The sequence below is a fragment of the Fukomys damarensis genome, unplaced genomic scaffold (assembly GCF_012274545.1).
Source record: "Fukomys damarensis isolate Sample0158 unplaced genomic scaffold, DMR_v1.0_HiC HiC_scaffold_38, whole genome shotgun sequence".
Classification (NCBI taxonomy): Eukaryota; Metazoa; Chordata; class Mammalia; order Rodentia; family Bathyergidae; genus Fukomys; species Fukomys damarensis.
This window is the reverse complement of record NW_022900950.1, coordinates 26,207,727-26,230,083: the sequence shown is the minus strand read 5'-3', so window position 1 is coordinate 26,230,083 and position 22,357 is coordinate 26,207,727. Positions and strand designations below refer to the sequence as shown.

General features: G+C 36.6%; 1 protein-coding gene across 2 annotated transcripts in view; it reads left to right on the top strand.

Moving 5' to 3' along the window:
• The window catches only part of Micu2 (mitochondrial calcium uptake 2), a 102,028-nt gene that overhangs the window by 69,734 nt on the left and 9,937 nt on the right, over positions 1 to 22,357 (top strand). For both annotated transcript variants that reach the window (XM_019205047.1, XM_010607485.2), the window contains exons 7-8: positions 7,568 to 7,633; positions 22,245 to 22,342. In XM_019205047.1, coding sequence (XP_019060592.1) covers positions 7,568 to 7,633; positions 22,245 to 22,342 — 164 coding nt within the window. The remainder of the gene's footprint in view (positions 1 to 7,567; positions 7,634 to 22,244; positions 22,343 to 22,357) is intronic.

Genomic DNA, 22,357 nt, shown 5'->3' with positions numbered 1-22,357 from the left:
TAAATTGGGTTTGGAGAAAGAAAAGGAATATAAAATACCTTAATTTTTATATTAAATACTTGATGAAGTAATCTAGATATTAATTCACTTGTTTCTTTTAACTTTTTTAATGTGACTACGAGAAAATAAATCACTTGTTTCCCATTATATTTCTGTTGGTCAGCATTGCTTTAGATTTTACAAGACTGTAGACTGAGAAAATTCTGTGTAGGTTTTATTGCATGCCCTTTGTGACAACCATTTCAGATGCTGAAAAGGTTCTTGTGGGTTTACAGCTTAATTAAAACAACTGGAGGATTCTGAAGGATTGAAGTTGCCTAATATATACCTCTGTATGTATATATGAGGTTTCACTGTACTGTCTAAAAGGTAGTAATTTATGGAATTCATTTTCTCAAAGTGAAAAATATAAGCAAAATTTAATAGGAAGCTATAGAGAAAAGTATTTAACTTCTTGAAGAATATTTGAATATTTCTTGCATACAAAAATATATGTTAGAGGGCCAGAGATTTAGTTCAGTGGTTCTACCACCTACCTCGTGGTTCTACCTCGCAAGCGCAAGGTTCTGAGTTCAATCTCTGGTACCAGAAAAAAATATATACATATACAGATATATATATGTTGGAGATCTGGGTTTGAAAAAAAAAAATGTTTCATTAGAAAGTTAGTGTGAACACATGTAAGCAAATGTGGATATTTCAAAAGAAGCAGTGTGGGTCAAATTTGGCACTGATTCATAAAAGCAGCCTAGAATTCCAGCAAGGAGTTGAATGTACATGTTAGTAGACAAAATGGAAATAAAGAATTTCAGATACTGTGACTGTTCCTTAGGAACCACAAGCAAAAAATAATCAGAGATAAAGGAGGAAAGGGAATACTAGACAGTCATCATAAATTTATCTTTGTCTTCAGTTGCATCGAGGCTGAAGAAAACAAAACTAATGTTCTTTGAGGAAATTAATGTTACACAATTTGGAGTACTTGTAAGTAACTTGCTGTTATGCAGCACAGCTGAAGTGTGAACCTCTTTTCACACCTAAGAAGTGGGATCTCTCATGTGAATTATACTGTTAGGAGAAACCAGCAGACAGTTGTTAAAATTATTTGCGGGGCAGTCTTCCAGAATCCATCTCTAGCTGCAGAATGGGCGATGAATCATAAGAGAGAATGAAGGCAAGGAAACTCCTTAGGCTATTGTAGTAGTTGAGTTTACAACTGTGAATGAAAACTCTTAAGTACAATCAAGAGATATTGTGGAATAGCCTCTGTAGGCCTGGGTTCCATCTGGATTAGAGAAATGAGGGGAAAAGAAAAATCAGTGGTCACTCCTTTTCCCAAGCCTAACTAACTAGGAATAGTGATAATGCTCAGTGGCCAAAGACTAGTTCCTACTGAGGACTGGTTATGTCTGACAGTAGTAGTGTATCCCCAATAAAATATGAGAAAATTGGTGCACACCTATAATCCCAGCACTTGGGAGGCTGAGGCAGGAGGATTGCTATGAGTTCAAGCCTAGCTTTGGCTGCATAGTTCAAGGCCAGCCTGAACTGCACAGTGAGCCCCTGTCTAAAAAAAGAGAGAGAGGGAGAAAATGAGTGACCAACATTGCAGCCATGAATTAAATCTTAAATCCATCCAGTGTTAGTGCCCTGCACTTTCCTCAATGCCTGCCTAATCTGAAGGAGCAGTCAGGGATGACTGGGTTGAAAAAGATCTTGACACTGAGTTTGGAAATGTTTAACTTGACCAACTGGTAGGACATCCTTGTTGAGACAGACAAGCATTATAAGTGTATGGAGATCAACCAAGCATGCAGCCTGGATATGAGGTCATGATATGACCTCAGAGGAGGAGAATATAGAATAAAAAGAAGGAAGATGGGTCTTGGAAAACAGTTTCATTTAAGAGGTCAAAGTAAGATGGAGAAACCAAAGTGAAACTTTCAAGTAGCAGCAAAGAATTAACAAAGCCCAGAGAGGGAGAGTGGCCCACTTACTCTTCTTTGTGAAGAAAACCATAACAAAGAGGGAGTGTTTAATGCCAAACTCTTTTTTAAATGGCCAAGTGGGATAGGGACTGAGCAAAAGGTCCCTTAAAGTTTGTAGGTCAGTAGGAATCAGTATAGAAGTGTTTCAAAAGAATGCTCCATAGGGCTGAGGATTTAGCTCATTGGTTCCACTGCCTTCCTTGCAAGCACTAGATCCCGAGTTCAATACCCCATACCAAAAAATAAACAAACAAAAAAAGAATGCTACCGTACACCACAGAGCAAAAGGATGAAGAGTAAACAGGAGTACAAAATTGGTAAGTGTAGATAAAGATATTTTGAGATATTTGATGATTAAACAAGGGAATTTGTTTAACTTCTGTTCTAAGGACAGAATGTGTTACACAAGTGAAACCAGAAATACCTAGTGCCACAGGTCACAAGGTAACATTACTCTCTAGCCACTGTAGTCTACCACAGGGGTGAGAAACAAATTACTTTATTACTGTTGTTGGTTGTTGTTGCTGTTGCTGCTGTTGTTGTTGTTCAGATAGAGGTCAGTTTATATATAACGGCTTTGATGCATAAAGATGAGATTCTTTTAGATTTGTTAAGCTGTTTAGCACATAACGAGAATTCCCTCAGACCTAGTTGGACTTTCTGCTTTTATTCCTGGGGAGTCACAGGTACTGAGACATCCTTTACAGCTCTAGAATAATGAAGTTGAAGGTAATCTTATAAAGTGGCCTCAAAAGTGCTCCTAGTTACAACACTTGTCTTGTGCTTACGAGGATCCAAGTTTTGGTGCCCTTTGGTAATGGTGGTGACAAGAGGCTATGTCACAAGCCAGAGAGAGGAGATATGGAAAGGAAGACTGGAAAGGGCAGTAGAGGCAGCCTCCATTCCTAATGTGATTGCATGACACTTCAAGTTTTTCACTCAACAGCTTCATTTGCTGGTTTATGAAACAATTTCTGAATTCTTCTAGTTTCTCTTTAAATGTTTAGAAAATTCTTGGATAATTAGCCCATGAGTTAAGTGAATATGACAGGATGTATCCCTATATTTTTTTTAAATTGAGGTTGTAAAAGTCAACCTTATAACCCTATAAAATGTTCTTTGGCCCAGGCATGGTACAACACTGAAATCTCAGTGCTTAGGTTGAGGCAGGAGGATCACCAGAAGTTTTAAGGCCACCCTGGGCTACAAGTGAGTTCACTGTCAGCCTGAAGTACATAACAAGAACATGTCTCAAAAACCAAAAGAACAAAAGATTTTTAAAAACAGCCTTGAAGAGAAGAAAACTGCATTTATATTAATACATCTAAGTGTTTAGCATCTTATATTTGAAATGGTCTGAAGGAACCAAATGGTTCTTTTCAAATCAGAAAAGTGTACTTTAAAGAGCAGGGATTTTTTTTTTTTTAGCTTATCTCAATGTTCCCCCAGTTAAGTCTTACTTACTGCTCTCCCTACCATAAGTGCCAAAAAAGTAATGAGAATTACAAAGTGATTTGAGCATGAAACACAAAAGTAATGATAAAATATTGTGAAAATGTCCTAAAATATAATTTGGCTTAGTTACTTTTGTGCTTTGTAGTGCATTTATGTTTTGTTAACATTAAGATCTAAAAACTGTATTAGTAAGTGTATTGCTTACTTCTTCGTCCCAAAACTCATAAAATAGCAGCTATCTGCCTGAGTTGTTCTCTGTCAGGTAATAGTAAACAATACCGACAGTGATCAAAGCCAGTAATAGTTAATTCATTTCATCTTTACCTTGATAGATGGTACATCTGCTTATGTGGGATAAGTGCCAGGGTTTTAATGCAACTTCTGTAAACAACAGATTAATGACAATTCTGTTTAGTAGTATAAACTGCTCCTTAGGTGGTCCTTTTATTTCACATCACTTTCATACTGGTAGGAAGGACAGTGCTCTTCATATAGTGTTATAATTTTATCATGCTAAATATACCTGCTAGAGTTATTACTAAATAAATATAAAAGCCTTCAGTAGAATTTATTCTTTTTTTATAGTATTCAATATAAACTATTACCCTGAAAGCAAAAAATAAGTTAAATTGACTTTACATACATCATTTTCAACCACCAAATGAAAATGCCAATATAAATTAAAATAACATTTGGCAGTTATTTTTTAAGTAATAAAGAATTTGTATCTAGCCAATAGATATCCTCCTGAGTCTTTTATAACTTCCACATAACAATTTTTCTAGGTTTTTAACATAGCACCCTGTTATCCAATAGAAACCTTGTTCTTCCCTCTGCCTGGAAAGTCCTTTCCCACTCCTTTGTAGCTTTTATTCATTTGGATTTCGCCCAGTATCTCCTCAGAGACCTACCTACAACAAACCTGTTTAATAGCGTACCACAGCCATTTCTCAACCCTTTCCCCTGCTTCATTTTATTGCAGATGCAGCACTCAGCATTATCTGAAGTTACTACATTTACTTGTTTATTATCTCTAATGAAGAAGAATGCAAATGCAGACTGAGGGGCCATGAGCCCAAGAGCCGTCCTTCACACCTGCACCTAAAGGAGTGCTGTGCCCCATAGTAATTACCCTGTTGTCATGAGTCAGTGTCACGGGCCAGTTTAGAAGGGAGCTTTAGGAGACAGGAGACTTTTGGCCTAAGTCTCTAGACAAAAAAATATATATGCTTATGTTCTTTCAGATGGAAGTGTTTCTTCAGATTATATACCAGAACTTGCTAGAGCCTTCTCCATGATCCTGACTGAAGTGTTTTAGGTAAAACCTGACTTAACAAGATCATCTGCTACAAAGCCCTTTGTGTAGACTTTGGGACAGTCTTTTCCTTGGCTATACTTCATACCATGTTGGAAATGATCCTCCTAAGAATTTCTTACTTAAATGAATCCATCCCGTTTGCACTTTTTTGTTTTGTTTATAATGTTTTGACAGTAAGATTATGAAGATTATAAGTAAATGTCTTATACAAAGCAATAAAAGGATTCTATGGATAACATTTATTGTTAAATATCTTAAATTTTTTATTATTTACACAACAAATTTTGACAAATCTTCCAACATGATCTAGCAAAAAAAGGTAGGAAGACCCAAATTATCAATATTAGGAATCAGAGGCAATATTGACACAGAGCCTACAGATGACACAAAGATAAAAATAGAACATTGTAAGCAGCCGGTTCATATGTGCCTGTAAGTTTGACAGCTTGGATGAAATGGACAGATACCTTAAAAAACAAACCTAAGGAGATGAGATTTAAGTCTGAACAACCTTTGTCAGAGGAATCAGACTTACTGTCAAACCTTCCCGGAAAGAAATGTTGACATCCAGATGGTTGTACTGTGGAAATTTATTGAGCATTTAACAAAGAGATCCTGTCAAATCTCCACAAAACCTTTCAGAAAATACAAGACAAAAGAATACTTCCTTCTTGTGTTTTGAAAGCAGCTTAGCTCTAACTAAAACTTTGCAAAAGACCCAACAAGTTTTTCTCTTAAATAAAATACCTAACCAGATAGTGCAAATCAAATCCAGTATGGCATAAAATAATATCTGATAACTAGGTGTGTGGTACACACCTGTAATCCCAGCTAGGTGGGATGCTGAGGCAGGAGGATCACAAGCTCAAGGCCAACCTGGGCAATTCAGCAAGACCCAATTTTGAAATTCAAAAAAAAAAGAAGAGCTAGTGGTCAAGTGCCCCTGGGTTCAACCCTCAGTGCCACAGTACATACATATATACTTACATCCAAGTGAGATTTATCCAGAGAATACTAAATTATCTTAGGGGTTGAAAAACCAATCAGTGCAATTCATCTTATTAACACGATAAAGAAGAAAACATTATGATCATGTTAATACACTCCAAGCATTTCACAAAATAAACCCTTTCTTGCTAAAACTCAACAAAGTAGAAATAGAAGAGAATTTTCTCAGTCTTTTAAAGAGCATTTACAGAAATGTAAAGGGAGGCTGAGGAGAGGTGACTTGGTGGTACAGCATGTGCTTAGCATGCATGAGGCCCTGGGTTCCATCCCCAGCCCCACCAAAAACATAAAGGTAACATCATTCTGTGTCTTAGATTAGGAACAGATAAATAAGTAAATGATGGCATAGTCATAGAGTATAGTAAAGCTTCACAATAAACAGGAACTACTGATAGGCAAAGAGCATGCATCTCAAGACCTCAGTGCTGGATGAAAGAAGGCAAATACAAAAGAATACATGGTGTATGATTTCATTTATTTGAATTTTGAAACTAGTTGGGAAATATCAGAACTGTTTCTATGGTGAAGCAGGGAGAAAGGATGGATTGGAAAGAGACAAATAATCAAAATTGTATGGGTATGATTTATACTTTTTTTTTTTTTTGATACCAGGGATCGAACTCAGGACCTTGTAATTGTGAGGCAGGTGGTGGTATCACTGAACTAAACTAAATCCCCGGCAAGATTTATACATCTTAATGTGTGAATTTTTTTCCTCTGGGGCTATAAATAATAAAGGGAACCAAAGAGGCAAAAAATATAGATGAACCAACAATGATGAATGTACCAATAATCACTGAAGCTGAATAATGATTATAGTCTTTTATAGAATTCTGTTCACTTTATATTTGAGATCTACATAATAAGACTGAAAAAGGTGGGGCAGTAAGAAAGGGAGAAATGTTTATTGAAGTAGTTACTATATATCATTTGGCTGTCAATTTTTTTAAAAAGGTAAATCAAATATAAAGCTTTTCGACTTTCCCTTGAACTAAGTGAGGAGGAGAAGTAAAAACAGAGCAAGAGACTTAGAGGCCTGAAGATAAGCCATTTACCTAACACAGGCATAATAAAAGTGCCTGAATTTGTGGTAGATAATTTGAGTTGTAATTGCAGCAGTTTTCAAACTTTTAACAAAGAAATCACCTACTGGAAAAATAAGGGAAGATTTATCTCCTGATTTATTTAAATCTGTATTTTGGGATTTTTGTCTACATCTGATTATTTTTATTTTTAAATCCATTTTTTAAACTTGCTTTCCGTATGAAGATTGGTACAAATGACTGAAAGGTAGGTAGGTTTTTTTTAATGTGTTCAATTTCAAGGTACTAGCATCAATTTTATAATTAATGTAAATGTAAGTCTTTAAATTATTTTAATGTTTTATAAATGCCCAAAGGGAGAAAGTATGTATATAATATATACTATATTCTAAGGGTATATATATATACTAAGAATATGGGCATTATCATTGATATGAAAAGTAAGTTATGAATTAAAATTCTCTTGAAAGAATAACTGTGACATATTTTTAAGACTACTGTCTTTATAACATATATGTGTTAAGTAAACTAGCTTCCCTAGGAGAAAATTGTAAATAATGTTGATGCTTTTCTTATCTGTTTTCTCCTTTGGTTCTTGCATGGCCTAAGAAAAAAGGGATCAGACCTATGCAGAATGTGTTTAATGTGTAACAAATAAATCAGTATATATTTTATAACAACTTAGCATCTGTTTTCAAGTTATTTTGAAAAATCCAATAGATACACATGTAAACTTATGTTTGCAATCTTTTTAGTTGCAGAAGATCACAAGTAAACAAGATGACTTCAAGATAATGAAAACTAATGAAACAGAATGTCAGGTATGTGCATATATAACTAAGAATTCCAATCGGGACCTTTTCAATATCTTCTCTGTTCTGTTCAAGTATTCCCAGTTAATTGGTCAGCTTCATCAATAACTTCATATTTTAAATAGATGAACTTCAAAGGGTGCACAAGAGTAAGTAGACAGAGCAAAATGTTCCCCTCCATTTCCCTGTCCTCTTCCCAGCATGCTATCAGTTTCCTATTGTTTTTCCAGAGCTAGATCTTAGGAATATGTAAGCATTTTTGGTTTCAGGGATCAATCCGGACCTTGCTCTTTCGAAGCAGGCGGCAGCACCACTGAGCTAAATCCCTGGCTATGTAAGCATTTTTGTAAATAAGTACATCAATATTATGTTTTCTATAAGTAGTAGCATGCTATGCATCGCTGTGCTTTTCTTTGTTTCCTTTAACAAATCAGAATATCTCATGTTTTTTAATGGTTCCGTAGTATTTGTTTATGGAGACAGCAGTTTATGTACATTCCCCTTTTGAAAGCCATTTGTTTTTTGTTGTTGTTGTTCTTTGTTTGTTTGTTGTTTTTTTGGTACCGGGGATCGAACTCGGGTCCTTGTGCTTGCAAGGCAGGCCACTGAACCGCTGAGCTAAATCCCCGGCTTGAAAGCCACTTGGTATGTAGCTATCTTTTTAACAGGATCAGGAATTCAGGGTCTCATAGCTATGTCATTCAGGCTAGCCTTGAACTCACTGTGTTTCCCTGGCTGGCCTCAAACTTGTGGCAATCCTCCTGCCACAGCCTCTCAAGTGTTGGAATTACAGGAATAAAGTACCACACCCAGTCATAGTCCATCTTTTCATATTACAAGTAATGCCACATTGAATAATCCTGTATTTACACCATTTTTTAAATAATTATCAAAATATAAGGTGAATGGGCCTGGTGTGGCGCACGCCTGTAATCCCAGCACTTGGGAGACTGAGGCAGGAGGATCACTGTGAATTCGAGACCAGCCCGGGCTACATAAGTAAGTTCCAGGTCAGACTCAACTACATAGTGAGACCCTGTCTCAAAAAAACAAAAAAACAAAAGCAAAAACAAACAAAAAATATATAGATGGTGAATGTTTAAATTTTTTTTTAATTTATTATGTTAGAAGACACATCATTGCTCTTAATCCCTCTCAGAATACTCCCCCTCAATTCAAACACATTTATCCCATTGTTCTTATACCATTTTATGAAGCAGTTCTGGAATTCCTCTTTCATGAGTGTCTTTTAAGATATATTCAAAAATACAGTGAATGCTGCTACTGTGTGCCATCCAGTGGCAAGTGCATGCCATGCCCTCATCCACTTTATTCACTGGATCTGGCAGCATGTGGCTTCATTGCTCTTCGCCCAAGTCAAAATGACCATGAAAGGTTTTGAATCAGTTCAGGAAATCAAGGCAGCCGTGATAGCACAGACGTAGGGTCATACTTCATGTATAAATATGTCTGAGGGATGACTTCCCAGAAATTCTATTGCTAGTCAAAAGGCATGAATATTTATAATGTCATTGACAGATTTTGATAAACATTGCCCAGTACATTTTCTTACAGTGTGAGCTGGTTTTCATTCCTATTAGTAATGCCTATCAGTATATTTTCAATTGATAATCCTTACTTTGATTCCAAAACCAGGGAAAGACCCATCCAAAAAAGAGAACTATAGGCCAATCTCCCTAATGAACATAGATGCAAAATCCTCAATTAAGATACTAGCAAACAGAATACAGAGGGTCATGAAGAAGATCATACACCCTGACCAAGTGATATTTATTCCAGGGATGCAAGCATTGTTCAACATATGTAAATCAATCAATGTAATTCACTGTATTAACAGAGTCCAAATTCATTCCTGGAAGCAAGTGTTACTTTGAGTCAATTAATAATCCTTCAATTAATTTTAATTTTACCTTATGCTGTGAGATTTTCTTGAATTTCCAAATTGTTTTGTCTTTCCAAGGATGTCTGCTTCAAAATTTGCAAATTAGTAAAAGCACTGTTCCCTTTAACATTTTGTTCCCTTCAACTAATCTTACTGCTTTGTCTCACATCCAAGTCCTTAACTGCTGTTTCCTTTTCCTAGAACATATCCTGTGTGTTCTTATAGTACCCTCAATGTCCTTAGTCATAACAACTTATATAACACTTGTTAATGTAATTGTTTTGTGGCCTCCTCTACATCTCCCTTAACTCATTCCAACTTATGTTCATGGTACAATTTATTACATTGAATGGATACAGATTTAAAATCAGACAAGGAAGAAGCTCATGGAATTCCAGAAAGTCTCACAAATAAAAGTTTCATTTATCTTCTCCAAGTAGAGATATGACAGAGCTAACTTGTGGGCAGCAGTGTTTAACAGTATACACAGAGTAGGGACAATTAGAGAAGCCCCCCTATAGGTGGATGTCCAGAGATTTTACTGGGGTCAGCTACATAAACTTAGTTGACTGCCTATATGCCTGATCTTAGTCTCCCCTTGGCCCCAAACCCTCACCCTGAATCTCACTGTTGGACTCTCTGGTACGGCCCATACCCCTGGTAAACAAAGACTTTTCTGATCGATCACCCACAGGCAGGCCCCTGTTTGATGGCTTTTTACTACTCATTGTATCTTGGTGGGTGGGTAAAGTTGTAGGTGTACACTAAATACTCAGTATGTTTTTAAATTTAATTTATTGGTACATTCCAGGTAGACAGTACAGTTACATTCATTACTGGGATCTTGTACCTTTACGTGCCAGGTCTTGGTTCTCATTTTTTCCCCTTGTCCCCACTCTCCCTTCACCTTCCCCTCCCCTCCCACCTTCAAACACTTTAATTCCATTTTTACATTTTCTCATATTTTTTCCTTTTCCCTTGTTCCCCTTTCCCTATCCTTCTCACTGTCCCTACACCTTTGGTCCTTTTCTTCCTATTTCACGTTGCTAATTGTCCCATTAGGATCTTGAGTACTATTTTAGTTTTTCACACCAGAGAAGCCATTTGGTATTTGCATATGTGTGACTTATTTATTTCACTTAGAAGTATATCCTCAACTTTTCCTAGCCTTCTCACTGTCCCTACACCTTTGGTCTTTTCTTCCTAATTCACATTGCTAATTGTCCCATTAGGATCATGAGTACTATTTTAGTTTTTCACACTAGAGAAACTATTCAGTATTTGCATATGTTTGACTTATTTATTTCACTTAGGAGTATATCCTCAAAATGTACCCATTTACCTATGAATGAATCTACTTTCTCATTCTTTATGGCTGAGTAGTATTCCATTTTATAGAAAAAGCACATCTTCTTTATCCAGTTTCCAGTTGATGGGCAGATGGGCTGTTTCCAAGTTTTAGCTATTACAAACTGTGCTGCTATAAACATGGGTGCGCATATATCACTGTGGTATGATTCTTTTAATTCTTTTGGAAAGATACCCAACAGAGGGATGGCTGGGTCAAATGGAACCTCTAATCCTCGTTCTTTGAGGTATCTCCATATTGACTTCCATAGTGGTTGCACCAGTCTGCACTCCCACCAACAATGGAGAACAGTTCCTTTCTCCCCACAACCGCGCCAACATTTATTATTGTGTGATTTCCTGATAGCAGCCATTCTTTGTGGGGTGAGGTGAAATCTCAGTGTTGTTTTCATCTGCATCTCTCGAATGACCAGTGATGTGGAACATTTTTTCATATATTTACTTGCTGCTTTTATTTCTTTGTCTGAGAAATATCTGTTCATTTCAGATGCCCATTTTTTAATAGGGTCTTTATATTTGGGGGCGCTGATTGTTTTGAGTTCTTTATATATTCTAGATAGTAGTCCTTTGAGGAGCAGCTGGTAAAAATTTTTTCCCACATTGTAGGTTGTCTCTTAGTTCTGTTGATGGTTTCTTTTGCAGTGCAGAAGCTTTTTAATAAGATGAGATTCCAGTTGTTGATTCTTTCTGCTGGTTCCCGTGCTACTGAGGATTTGTTCATAAAGTCTTTTCCTTTGCCAATGTCTTCCAGAGTTCTGCCTAACTTAACTTCCAGAAAGTTTAGTGATTCTGTTTTAATATTTAGATCTTTAATCCACTTGGATTTTAATTTAGTGCATGGTGAGATATAAGGGTCTAGTTTTAATCTTTGGCAGGTTGAGATCGTTTTTCCAACACCATTTATTAAAGAGGCTATCTTTCCTCCAGTGGGGACGGTCAGCTCCTTTGTCAAAGATGAGGTAGCTGAGTACATCTGGAGTTGTTTTTGTGTCTTCCAATCTGTTCCACTGATCCTCAGGCCTGCTTCTTTGCCAGTAGCATTCTGTTTTTATCACAGTGGCTTTGTAGTATAGTTTCAAATTGGGAATTGTTACACCCACTGCCATGTATCTGTTGCCTAGGATGGCTTTTGCTATTCTAGGTCTCTTATGGTTCCAAGTGAATTTTTGGATTCTTCTTTCTAGTTCTGTGAAGTATAGTGTTGGGATTTCAATTGGTATTGCATTGAATCTGTATAGCAGTTTTGGTAGTATGGCCATTTTCACTATGTTGAATCTTCCTACCCAGGAGCAGGGGTTATCTTTCCATTTTCTTATATCCTCCTCGATCTCTTTTTTTCAGCGTGCTGTAGTTTTCAGTGTAGAGGTCTTTTGCTTCTTTTGTTAGATTGATTCCCAGATACTTTATTTTTTGGGGTGCTATTGTGAAAGGAATTGCTTCCCTAATTTATTTCTCAGTGAGTCTGTTATTTGTGTACAAGAAGGCTATTGATTTTTGACTGTTGACCTTGTATCCAGCTACTCTGCTGAAAGTGTCAAGTAAGTCGAGAAGTCTTTTGGTAGAGTTTTTTGGGTCTTCAATGTAGAGTATCATATCATCAGCAAATAATGACAGTTTAACTTCTTCCTTTCCTATCTTTATTGCTTTAATTTCTTTCTCTTGTCTGATTGCTATGGCTAATGTTTCCAGAACTATATCGAAGAGGAGTGGTGATAGTGGGCATCCTTGTCTTGTTCCTGATTTTAATGCGAAAGTTTTCCGTTTTTGGCCATTTAATATGATGTTGGCTGTTGGTTTTTCATAGATAGCCTTTATTAAGTTGAGACATAGTCCATCTATTCCAATTTTTTGCAGTTTTTATCGTGAATGGTTGTTGAAATTTGTCAAATGCTTTTTCTGCATCTGTTGAGAGGATCATGTGGTTCTTGTCCTTGACTTTGTTAATATAGTGTATTACATTTATTGATTTGCATATGTTGAACCATCCTTGCATCCCTGGAATAAATCCGACTTGGTCAGGATGTATGATCTTCTTAATACTCAATATTTTTTAATGAATGAAAAAATATCTAGTCATGTGGATATAACAATTAACCACTGACTGGTTATTGGTTAAGATTATTTTCAAACATTTGCTGTTAAAACTATCCTGTGATAATAAATATCTAGATATGTATATTTAGGATAGAATTCTGAAAGTGAGCTTCTTGATTTAACAGGCATGAATTTTTTAAGGCTTTTGATATTTGTTGATAAATTCCTTTCTGGAAAAGTTAAAGCAGTTTATAGTCCAGCACTGAGTGAGCATGCCCATTTCTCAGCAGTCTCTCTAGCAATCAGTCTCTGTTTTGTTTTTAATCTGTAAACAGTTTAATTTGGTATTACAGATACACTTTTTATGACCATTATCTAGACCAGTTACATTTCTTATTTTATAAATTTTGTTTCTGTTTTTGGAGGATTTTCTTAGGGTTTTTATTTTGTGTACATTTTTGTATGCTATGTTTAAGAATATTAACATAGCTGGAAGCCAGGCGTGGAGGTGCACGCCTGTAATCCCAGCCCTTTGGAGGCTGAGGCAGGAAGATTGCTATGAGTTCGAGACCAGCCTGGGCTTCATAATGAGTTCCAGGTCAGTCTCAACTACATAGTGAGACCCTGTCTCAAAAAACCAGAAAAAAAAGAAAACATAGCTGAGTGTGGTTGGTACAAGCCTATAATCTCAACACTGAGAGGCTGAAGCAGGAGGTTCACAAATGTAAGCCCATCTTGGGCAATTTAGCAAGACTCTGTCTCAACATTTTTAAAAGGGCTTAGTTGTAGCTTAGTGGGAAAGCTCTGAGTTCAATACCCACTACCCCCCCTCAAAAATGACTAAGGTAGAATTCATTGTGTCTGTTATTCCATTAGAACCATTTTTTCCTCTCTATTATCTAAGATCAAATTGAAGTTGTGTATGGTTCTAGGGAATCCATCTGACAGCCACCAGAAAATATGTCTAAGCCCTTGTGCTAAGGTCCTAACTTTCTCCTGCCCCCACCTTGTCTGTTTAGCACTTTGCCTATGCCACTCCTCTGAAACTCACCTGCCTCACTGCAAGAGGCAGCACACACACACCCTGCTGATGGACATGTGTGAGGCTGGGAGCATATTCACACTTTAAGCTCCTTTTCAGTCTCTTGTTTGGATTCCCGCCCTTGCACATGGGTCCAGGCTCTTGGACAAATATTCAAGTGTGTGGATTGGTTATGGTCTCTGCCCTACCATCAGCACAGTATGGGACATAAGGAGGGCTCAGGCAGCCTCCTTCACTGTGTCATCTCCTCAGACACTCTTCACACATCTGGCTGTCTGCCCATCTGCTTGCTCCACGCAAGCCTGAGAGCCACTGAGTACCAATCTGCCACTCTGGTCAAGTGAGCCCTGTTGGTCAGCTGGAGGAAAGCCAAATTTTGGATGGCCTGCCCTTCTGGAGCACTTAAGTGGTTGTTTTTAGTCCATTTTGTCCAGCTAGTTGCTTTCTTGAGAGAGAATTTGTTGACCACATTCCATCATTTGGGAGGTCAGAGGCAGTTATAATTTTTACTGGCCAGTAGGTTTAACCGCATTTAATATAGTATAAAATCTCCCCTTTAAAAATAAATTCCAGGGGGCCAAGGATTTAGCTCAGTGGCTCTGCTGCCTGCCTCACAAGCTCAAGGACCCAAGTTCAATCCCTGGTACCCAAATAATAATAATAATAATAATAATAATAATAATAAATTCCATACCAGGGGCTGGGGATTTAGCTCAGTGGTTCCACCGCCTGCCTCACAAACACAAGGACCCGAGTTCAATCCCTGGTACCAAAAACAAAAAATCAAAAAATAAATAAATAAATTCCATATCAAGAAGTAAGGGATAATATATTTAAGAATCTACATAAGAGGGCTGGGGATTTAGCTCAGTGGTGCTGCTGCCTGCCTTGCAAGCACAAGGTCCTGAGTTCAATCCCCAGTACCAAAAAAGAAAAAAAAAAAATCTACATAAAGAAAACTATAAACTATCATTTTTTTATAGAGGAACATAGGATTTGAATAAATGTAAAAACAGACTTTATTCTTAGGAATAGGGGTCATTGTAAAGAGGTCAGTTCCCATTAAATTAATCTGTGAATTCAGTGTAATCCAAGTCAGATCTCAAGGTTTGTTTTGGTTTTGTTTTTAGGGGAATTTTGGGCAAAACTGAACAAGGAAGAAGTGGTTGTGGGCAAGTGGTATACTGAACCTTGGCAGAATACTTCTGAAGTTAACCTAGAAGAATAAACATGAGAATAAAGATTCTGAAAAGCACTAGTAATGAGAAGGACTTATTCAAATACAGTGGTATCATGAGCAATGGATCAGCCAAAATGTAAACCCAAACCCATAAGGCTGTTAGTGTATAGTAACAGTTTAAATCAGTGGGAAAACATCAGATTCCTTGTTAGTGATCCAGAAATCTAGAAGTCTTCCTAGGTGTGACATTTTACTCCTCACATAGAATTACTCATGGAGTCCTATCTCTTGTACTTCTTACACATTTCCCACATTCATGCTTTTTTTTTTCCATTTTCACCATCACTTGAGGAAGTCCCTGTCATTTCTCACTTTAGCTACTATATCAGCTTCCACTCTTTTTCTAATTTGTCGCATTGTATCCAGAGGTACTATCAGCACAGATGTGATGTAACTGCTCTCCTTAAGATTCTTCCACAAAACATTATACAGAGCATACATGCATCAAAAGGTTACATAGCACCCATAAATTTATACAATTTTGAGTCAGTTAATAAGTAAAAAATGATAAATTTTAAATACTAGTAAGACTTTTTTCACATTTCCCTTTGCACTTGGGATAAATTCAGAAATCCTCATAAGCCCAGATCTCCTCGCACTGGCTCTCCTCCAGTTTCCTGCTCCACTCCTTTTAACTGCAGCAGAACATGGTGGTTTACAACCATGACTCAGAAGCAGATTGCCTAGGTTCTTATGCTGCTTTCATCATTTAATATTTGTGTGACCTTAGGCACACCTCTATACCAATCTGCCTCACTGGGAAATGTGGGGATTAATTGAGTTATTACCTTGCAATCTCCTTGAACTGTGCTTAATCCTGTAGTAGTATCTAAATAATTACTTGCTTCTATAATCCTTGTAATCTGAGAAGCTGAGGCAGGAGGATCTTAAGTTTGAGCACAGCCTGGGCAATTTAGCATCTTAGTAAGATCCTGTCTCAAAATTTAAAAAAAAAAAAAAAAAAGTGTTGTTTTAAGGGGTAGGCCTGTAGCTCAGTTTAGAGGCCCTTTGTTTAATCTCCAGTGCAAACAGAGAGGGAAAAAAAAAAGGAATTTGCTGTTATTTTTACTGTTACTTCTCCACCCCAGCCACAGATCACCATGCTGTCAGCACCTTCAGGCCTTTGTATGCTCCCTGTTCAAACTGTTTAATCCGTGCTCTTTCTTAGTTAACTTCTCTTTGCAGTTTAAATGACGTTTTGTCAGAGCTACCTTGCCTGAGTTTCCAGGTGAATCCTATTAACAAGCTTTCCTGTACTTCCTAAAACTTTCATCCTGTGATTCCTGTCTATTTGTTTATTTGTTTGGTGCTGGGGATCAAACCCAAGGCCTCATGCGTGCTGATTCTTTGCTATACCACTGAGATACCTGGCCCCTGGCCCCTGTATGGTTTCTGCTTTTAATAACTTGTTGAGTAACCAGTTATGGACTGTTAATGGACACATGTTGAGTCCCACAGTATTGGAAACCATGAATTCTTGAGGCTTAAATCTGATGCCTGGCACCTGATGCTAATCATTCACTGCATCTTTGTTGATGACTAATGAACTCACTGACCAGCAAGTGCTAGGATTGTGTTCCAAGCTCTTATTTCAAAATAAATCCCAGAGGGCCGGGGATTTAGCTCAGCGGTTCGTTGGCCTGCCTTGCAAGCTCAAGGACCCGAGTTCGATCCTCGGTACCAAAACAAACAAACAAACAAAATAAATAAATCCCAGATGAATCAGAGATTTAACTGTAAGAAGTGAAACCATGGGAATATTACAAGAAACTAATATTTTTATATTATTGAAGTAGGTGATGTATTATAAAAGCCACAAAGAAAAGTTGATAGATTTGACTATTACTCTTTTAGAAATTAACACCTCTGTTAAAGTTAGCAAAGAACATGAGAAGCAATTAGCAGAACAAACATAAGTGACCAGTAAACATGAATAATCAAAGAAATGCAAGCTAAAATAATAGTATTCTAAAATTTGTTTTCCTACCAGATTGCAAAGATTAAAAAGATGAATTCTTTTCTGTGTTGTCTGAGGTGGATGGGCAAGTAAACCGCAGATACCTAATAATCTAGATTCAGCTACTGTTTGACGTAACACTCTAACTTGGAGAAATATATAATTACAACAAAAATAAACATATAACACTGTCTCTCACAACAGTGCCTATAATAAAAAACACATGAGGCTGAGTATTCAGCTCAGTGGTTCTGCTGCCTGCCTTGCAAGTACAAGGTCACGAGTTTGATCCCCGGTATAAAACAAAACAATTTTAAAAAAATGGGAAACAACCACAGATCTATCAGTAGGAAATCAATTCATGGTACTGTGGCCAGCAGCATTGGCTCATTCATATGTCCCCTTGCAGGATTTCCCTTCCCTTTCACCAAGCAACATGGACTGATTTAGCTGTAGTCACTCTTTTCTGTGACAAATGGAGAAATAATATTCTTTGCTACACTGAAAAAATATGATTATATGTGTATATATCAAGACATAATGATTCTATGGTAGGCTACCAATAATTAAGTATATTCATTGTAGAAAAATTGCTCCACTTTAAAAAGAAAAGTAGCAGTTTTCTAAATAGATATGTTAGTATTTCATTTGCACAGGATATTTTTTGTGGTGCTGGGTATTGTGCATGCTACGCATATACTGTACCACTGGCACACCTCAGCCCCTTGCCTGCCTTTTTTTTTTTTTTTTTTCAGTGGTGAATAAAAGACATAGCTCAATACTGAGCATGGTGGCGCATGTCTATAATCACAGTACTCCGGAAGCCAAGGTAGAAAGTTTGCCACAAGTTCAAGTCCAACCTGAACTACATAGCAAGACCCTGGCTCAAAAAAAAAAAAAAAAAAAAAAAAAAAAAAAAAAAAAAAAGGTAGCTCATAACAGCAATACTATCAAAATCTCTTAGAAACTGTTTAAATTAGGAATCAAATCCAAATTTGTTAAAGTTTATGAGAGAACTTCAAAATATTTTAAGTTGGGGACCATTTGTGTGAAATTTTACTCACGTAATTATTGTCCTGCATTCATAATTACTGATTTTGAGATTGAATATCAGGAGATATTTGTAGACACTTTGTTAGTTTACCTTGACCTCTTCCCATTATAGTAGTAATTACCAACCTTTTCAAAAGTGATTTCTTATGTTCCCACAGGATGTTTTTGATCCATTAATCACTTATTTCCCTGTATTTATTAATCAGTGACATAGAATCACAAATTTAAATGTTCAGTCTACTTGAGAAGCCCACATTATCACATTGAATTGGAATGGTCTAGCCAAAAGCAAAATAAATGTTAAGGTAGCCTTTGAAACTCTGTAAAGGGTGGGTGGGGGTTTAGCTCAGTGGTTCCACTGCCTGCCCCACAAGCATAATGACCCAAGTTCAATCCCCCATACCAAAAAAAAAAAAAAAGAAAGAAAGAAAGAAACTCTGTAAGGATAACTGATTTCTATCAGGAATATAAAAATAGTAAACACAACTTATTGATTAGAACCCTCCATTTTAAAGACTTGTTCTCCTAAAGAGTAAAGCAGACAATAAAGTGATAACATGGTTTAGACAACGCAGCAGGGAAGCATTTGAATACATGATGTGTTTTGGGTTTTTTTTTTAAACTTGTCCCATAGATTTATTGTGAGTATTTAGTAATGTAGTGAATACAAAGTTCTGGATAACAGCAAATCTCAATAAACAATCATTTTTATTTTTGTGATTATTGATACTTTAGTCTTTTTTTAAGGACATCTATGTTAAAGGTCTTATTTCTTCTATTTTTAAGTTTTTATTAGTATATGTTTGTACTACATGAGTACATTCATCCTGGGGAGCTGGTACATGTATATAACACATACCAATTTTATTTACTTCCCCTCCCGGTTTAAAGCCAAGAGTGGTGGCAAAATCATATAACCCCAGCACTCTGGGAAGCTGAGGCAGATGAATCACAAGTTTTGAGTCCAGCCTGGACAACTTAAGAACTTAGTGAGACCTTGTCTCAAAATAAGAAATTAAGAAAAAGGGCTGGGGATATGTAGCTCAGTGCAAAGACCCTAGGTCAGTCCTCAGTACAAGCAAACAAACAAATAGAAAGTTTTTTAGAAAATTACTGTTTGAGTTAAATTTAATGCCAATGAATACATTTTTGTTTGTATACATAATAAAAATCACATACATGCATGAATGAGAAACCTCTTCAAACAAATGAAAACTTGGGTATACCTGTCTGCTAGGAATAAAGAATATTTGAAATGTTAAAATAACGCTCATGATCAACATCTACAGTATTAAAAAACAAATACTGAGCTAAACTGCAATTTTATTTTTTTTTTTTTTTTTTTTTTTTTTTTTGGTACCGGGGATTGAACTTGGGTCTTTGCGCTTGCAAGGCAGGCCACCAAACCGCTGAGCTAAATCCCCGGCCCTTGCAATTTTATTTTTATACTGAAAGCAATATTTAATCTAATTAGAAAAAAATATGTTCTGGCACTTGTACTTTGGCATATGGTGCATATCAAAATTTAGAAGCCATCCTCCAGGGGGAAATTTAGCAGCATAATATTCGTCTAGAATGCGTAGATAACTTTGGAGAATTAGTTGCATTCCTGTATAGTGTTATTTCAGACTTTTGCAATACACAGAATGGTCAGCTAATTAAATATCCCATCTGTAAATACTATCTAATATTTTGAGACAAAATGATGTTTGACCATCTTCAAGTTTGATACTTTTCAGCAAATTATTTAGTGGATACAATTTTGTTAGGCAACAAACCTCAGACACATAACCCTAGTTTAATTAAATACATAAAAGCTGAGTCAAAGAGTCATAACTTTGAACAGAAGAGGAAACAAAGTCACAAAGTACAGCATCTGTGTGAGGAGTAGGGACTGTAGATCCTGTAGTAGTGGAGATGGGCATCAGCACTGCTGCAAGGGCCCAAAGGAAGTTAGCTGTGATCTTGTTCATGTCTGCATTCTAGGCAGTCCCTGTTTCAATAGGTAGTGTCTAGAGAACACTGGGTCCTATGACACTGATCAGAGCCACATAAATAATCCTAATTCAAATGCCAGTTTCAACAATGGTGAAAGGAGAGGTCAGGAGCAAAGCCAAACATGGCAGAATTGGAGGTAAATGGAGGGTAGGTAAACATGCTGTGATATGTGAATGTTAATAAGCAATTATATATTTTTAAGGCCCTGTATAGTGAGCAGTTTGCTAAAGTTGCAAGCTTCCTTCCCTGAAAAAGTTTATTTGTAAGCTAGAAAAGATGCATAAAAAGTAGAGTGCAAGTGAAAATGGTCATACTTCCAAAACTTCTCTGCAATCCCCTATTCAATGCAATCCTGATTAAAATCCCAACAGTATATTTCACAGAACTTAAGAAAACAATCCAAAAATTCATTTGGAACCAGAAGAGGCCTAGAATAGCAAAAACCATTTTGGGCAACAGAGACATGGCAGGGGGTATCGCAATTCCCAATTTAAAACTATACTACAAAGCCACTGTGATAAAAACAGCATGGTACTGACAAAGAAACAGACCCGAGGATCAGTGGAATAGATTGGAAGATGCAGAAACAACACCAGACATACTCAGCTACCTCATCTTTGACAAAGGAGCCAACCATCCTCAGTGGAGGAAAGATAGCCTCTTTAATGAATGGTGTTGGAAAAACTGGATTTCAACTTGACAAAGATTAAAACTAGATCCCTGTCTTTCACCATGCACTAAACTAAAATCCAAGCGGATTAAAGAACTAAATATCAAAACAGAAACACTAAACTTATGGGAAAGTAAATTAGGTGGAACTCTCAAAGACATTGGCATAGGAGAAGACTTTATGAACAAATCTTCAGCAACATGAGAACTTACACAAAGAGTCAACAACTGGGATCTGATCTCATTGTATTAAAAAGTTTTTGCAGTGTGAGAGAAATCACCAACAGCTAAGAGACAACTTACAATGTGGGGAAAAAAATTTTACCACCTATTCCTCAGACAAAGGTCTACTATCTAGAATATATAAATAACTCAAAAAAATCAGGACTCCCCCCAATACAAAAACGGGCATCTGAAATGAACAGACATTTCTCAGACGAAGCAGTAAAAGCAGCAAATAAATATATGAAAAAATATTCAAAATCACTGGTCATTTGTGAGATACAGATGCAAACAACACTGAGATTCCACCTTCCCCCAGAAAGAATCGCTGCTATCCAGAAATCAACCAATAACAAATGCTGGTGGGGCTGTGGGGAGAAAGGAACCCTTCTCCTTTGTTGGTGGGAGTACAGACTGGTTCCACCACTGTGGAAATCAATACGGAGATACCTCAAAAAACTAGAACTAGAGGTCCCATTTGATCCATCTATTCCCCTGCTGGGTATCTTTCCAAAATATATGTGCACCCATGTTTATAATGGCACAGTTTGTAATAGCTAAAACTTGGAAACAACCCAAATGCCCATCAACTGGAGAATGGATGAATGTTTTTCTATAAAATAGAGCACTACTCAGCCATAAAGAATGAGAAACTAGAGACATAAGGCACAGTTTAATAGCTAAAACTTGGAAACAACCCAAATGCCCATCAACTGGAGAATGGATGAATGTTTTTCTATAAAATAGAGCACTACTCAGCCATAAAGAATGAGAAACTAGAGACATATAGTTAAATGGATGCACATTGAGGCTATACTCTTAAGTGAAATAATTAGGAAACACTTGAGTAAATACCGAATAGTTTCTGTGGTGTGAATATTTCTAGCCCTCTTGCTTGAGCAAAAATGATTATAGAAAAATGCTATGTAAAGTTACAGACAGAATGATTGTCTCCCCCTCTTTTTCACCGTTTTTGTTCCTCCTGCAACCGTAATTTCTTTTTCTTTTTTTTTTTTTGCAACAGTAATTTCTGGGTATTATCCCAAAAATTTGAGTCTACAGGTTCAGTTTTTGTCTTTCTGAATTATTACTTGAAATTTTTAATAATCTTGAAATTATATGTAATTTTCATAGGATCAAACAATGAAAGAATCTGAAATTAGCACAACCCTTCAGATGCATTTCTTTGGGAAAAGAGGAGAAAGGAAACTTCATTATAAAGAATTTCGAAGGTAAATTTGATGCTT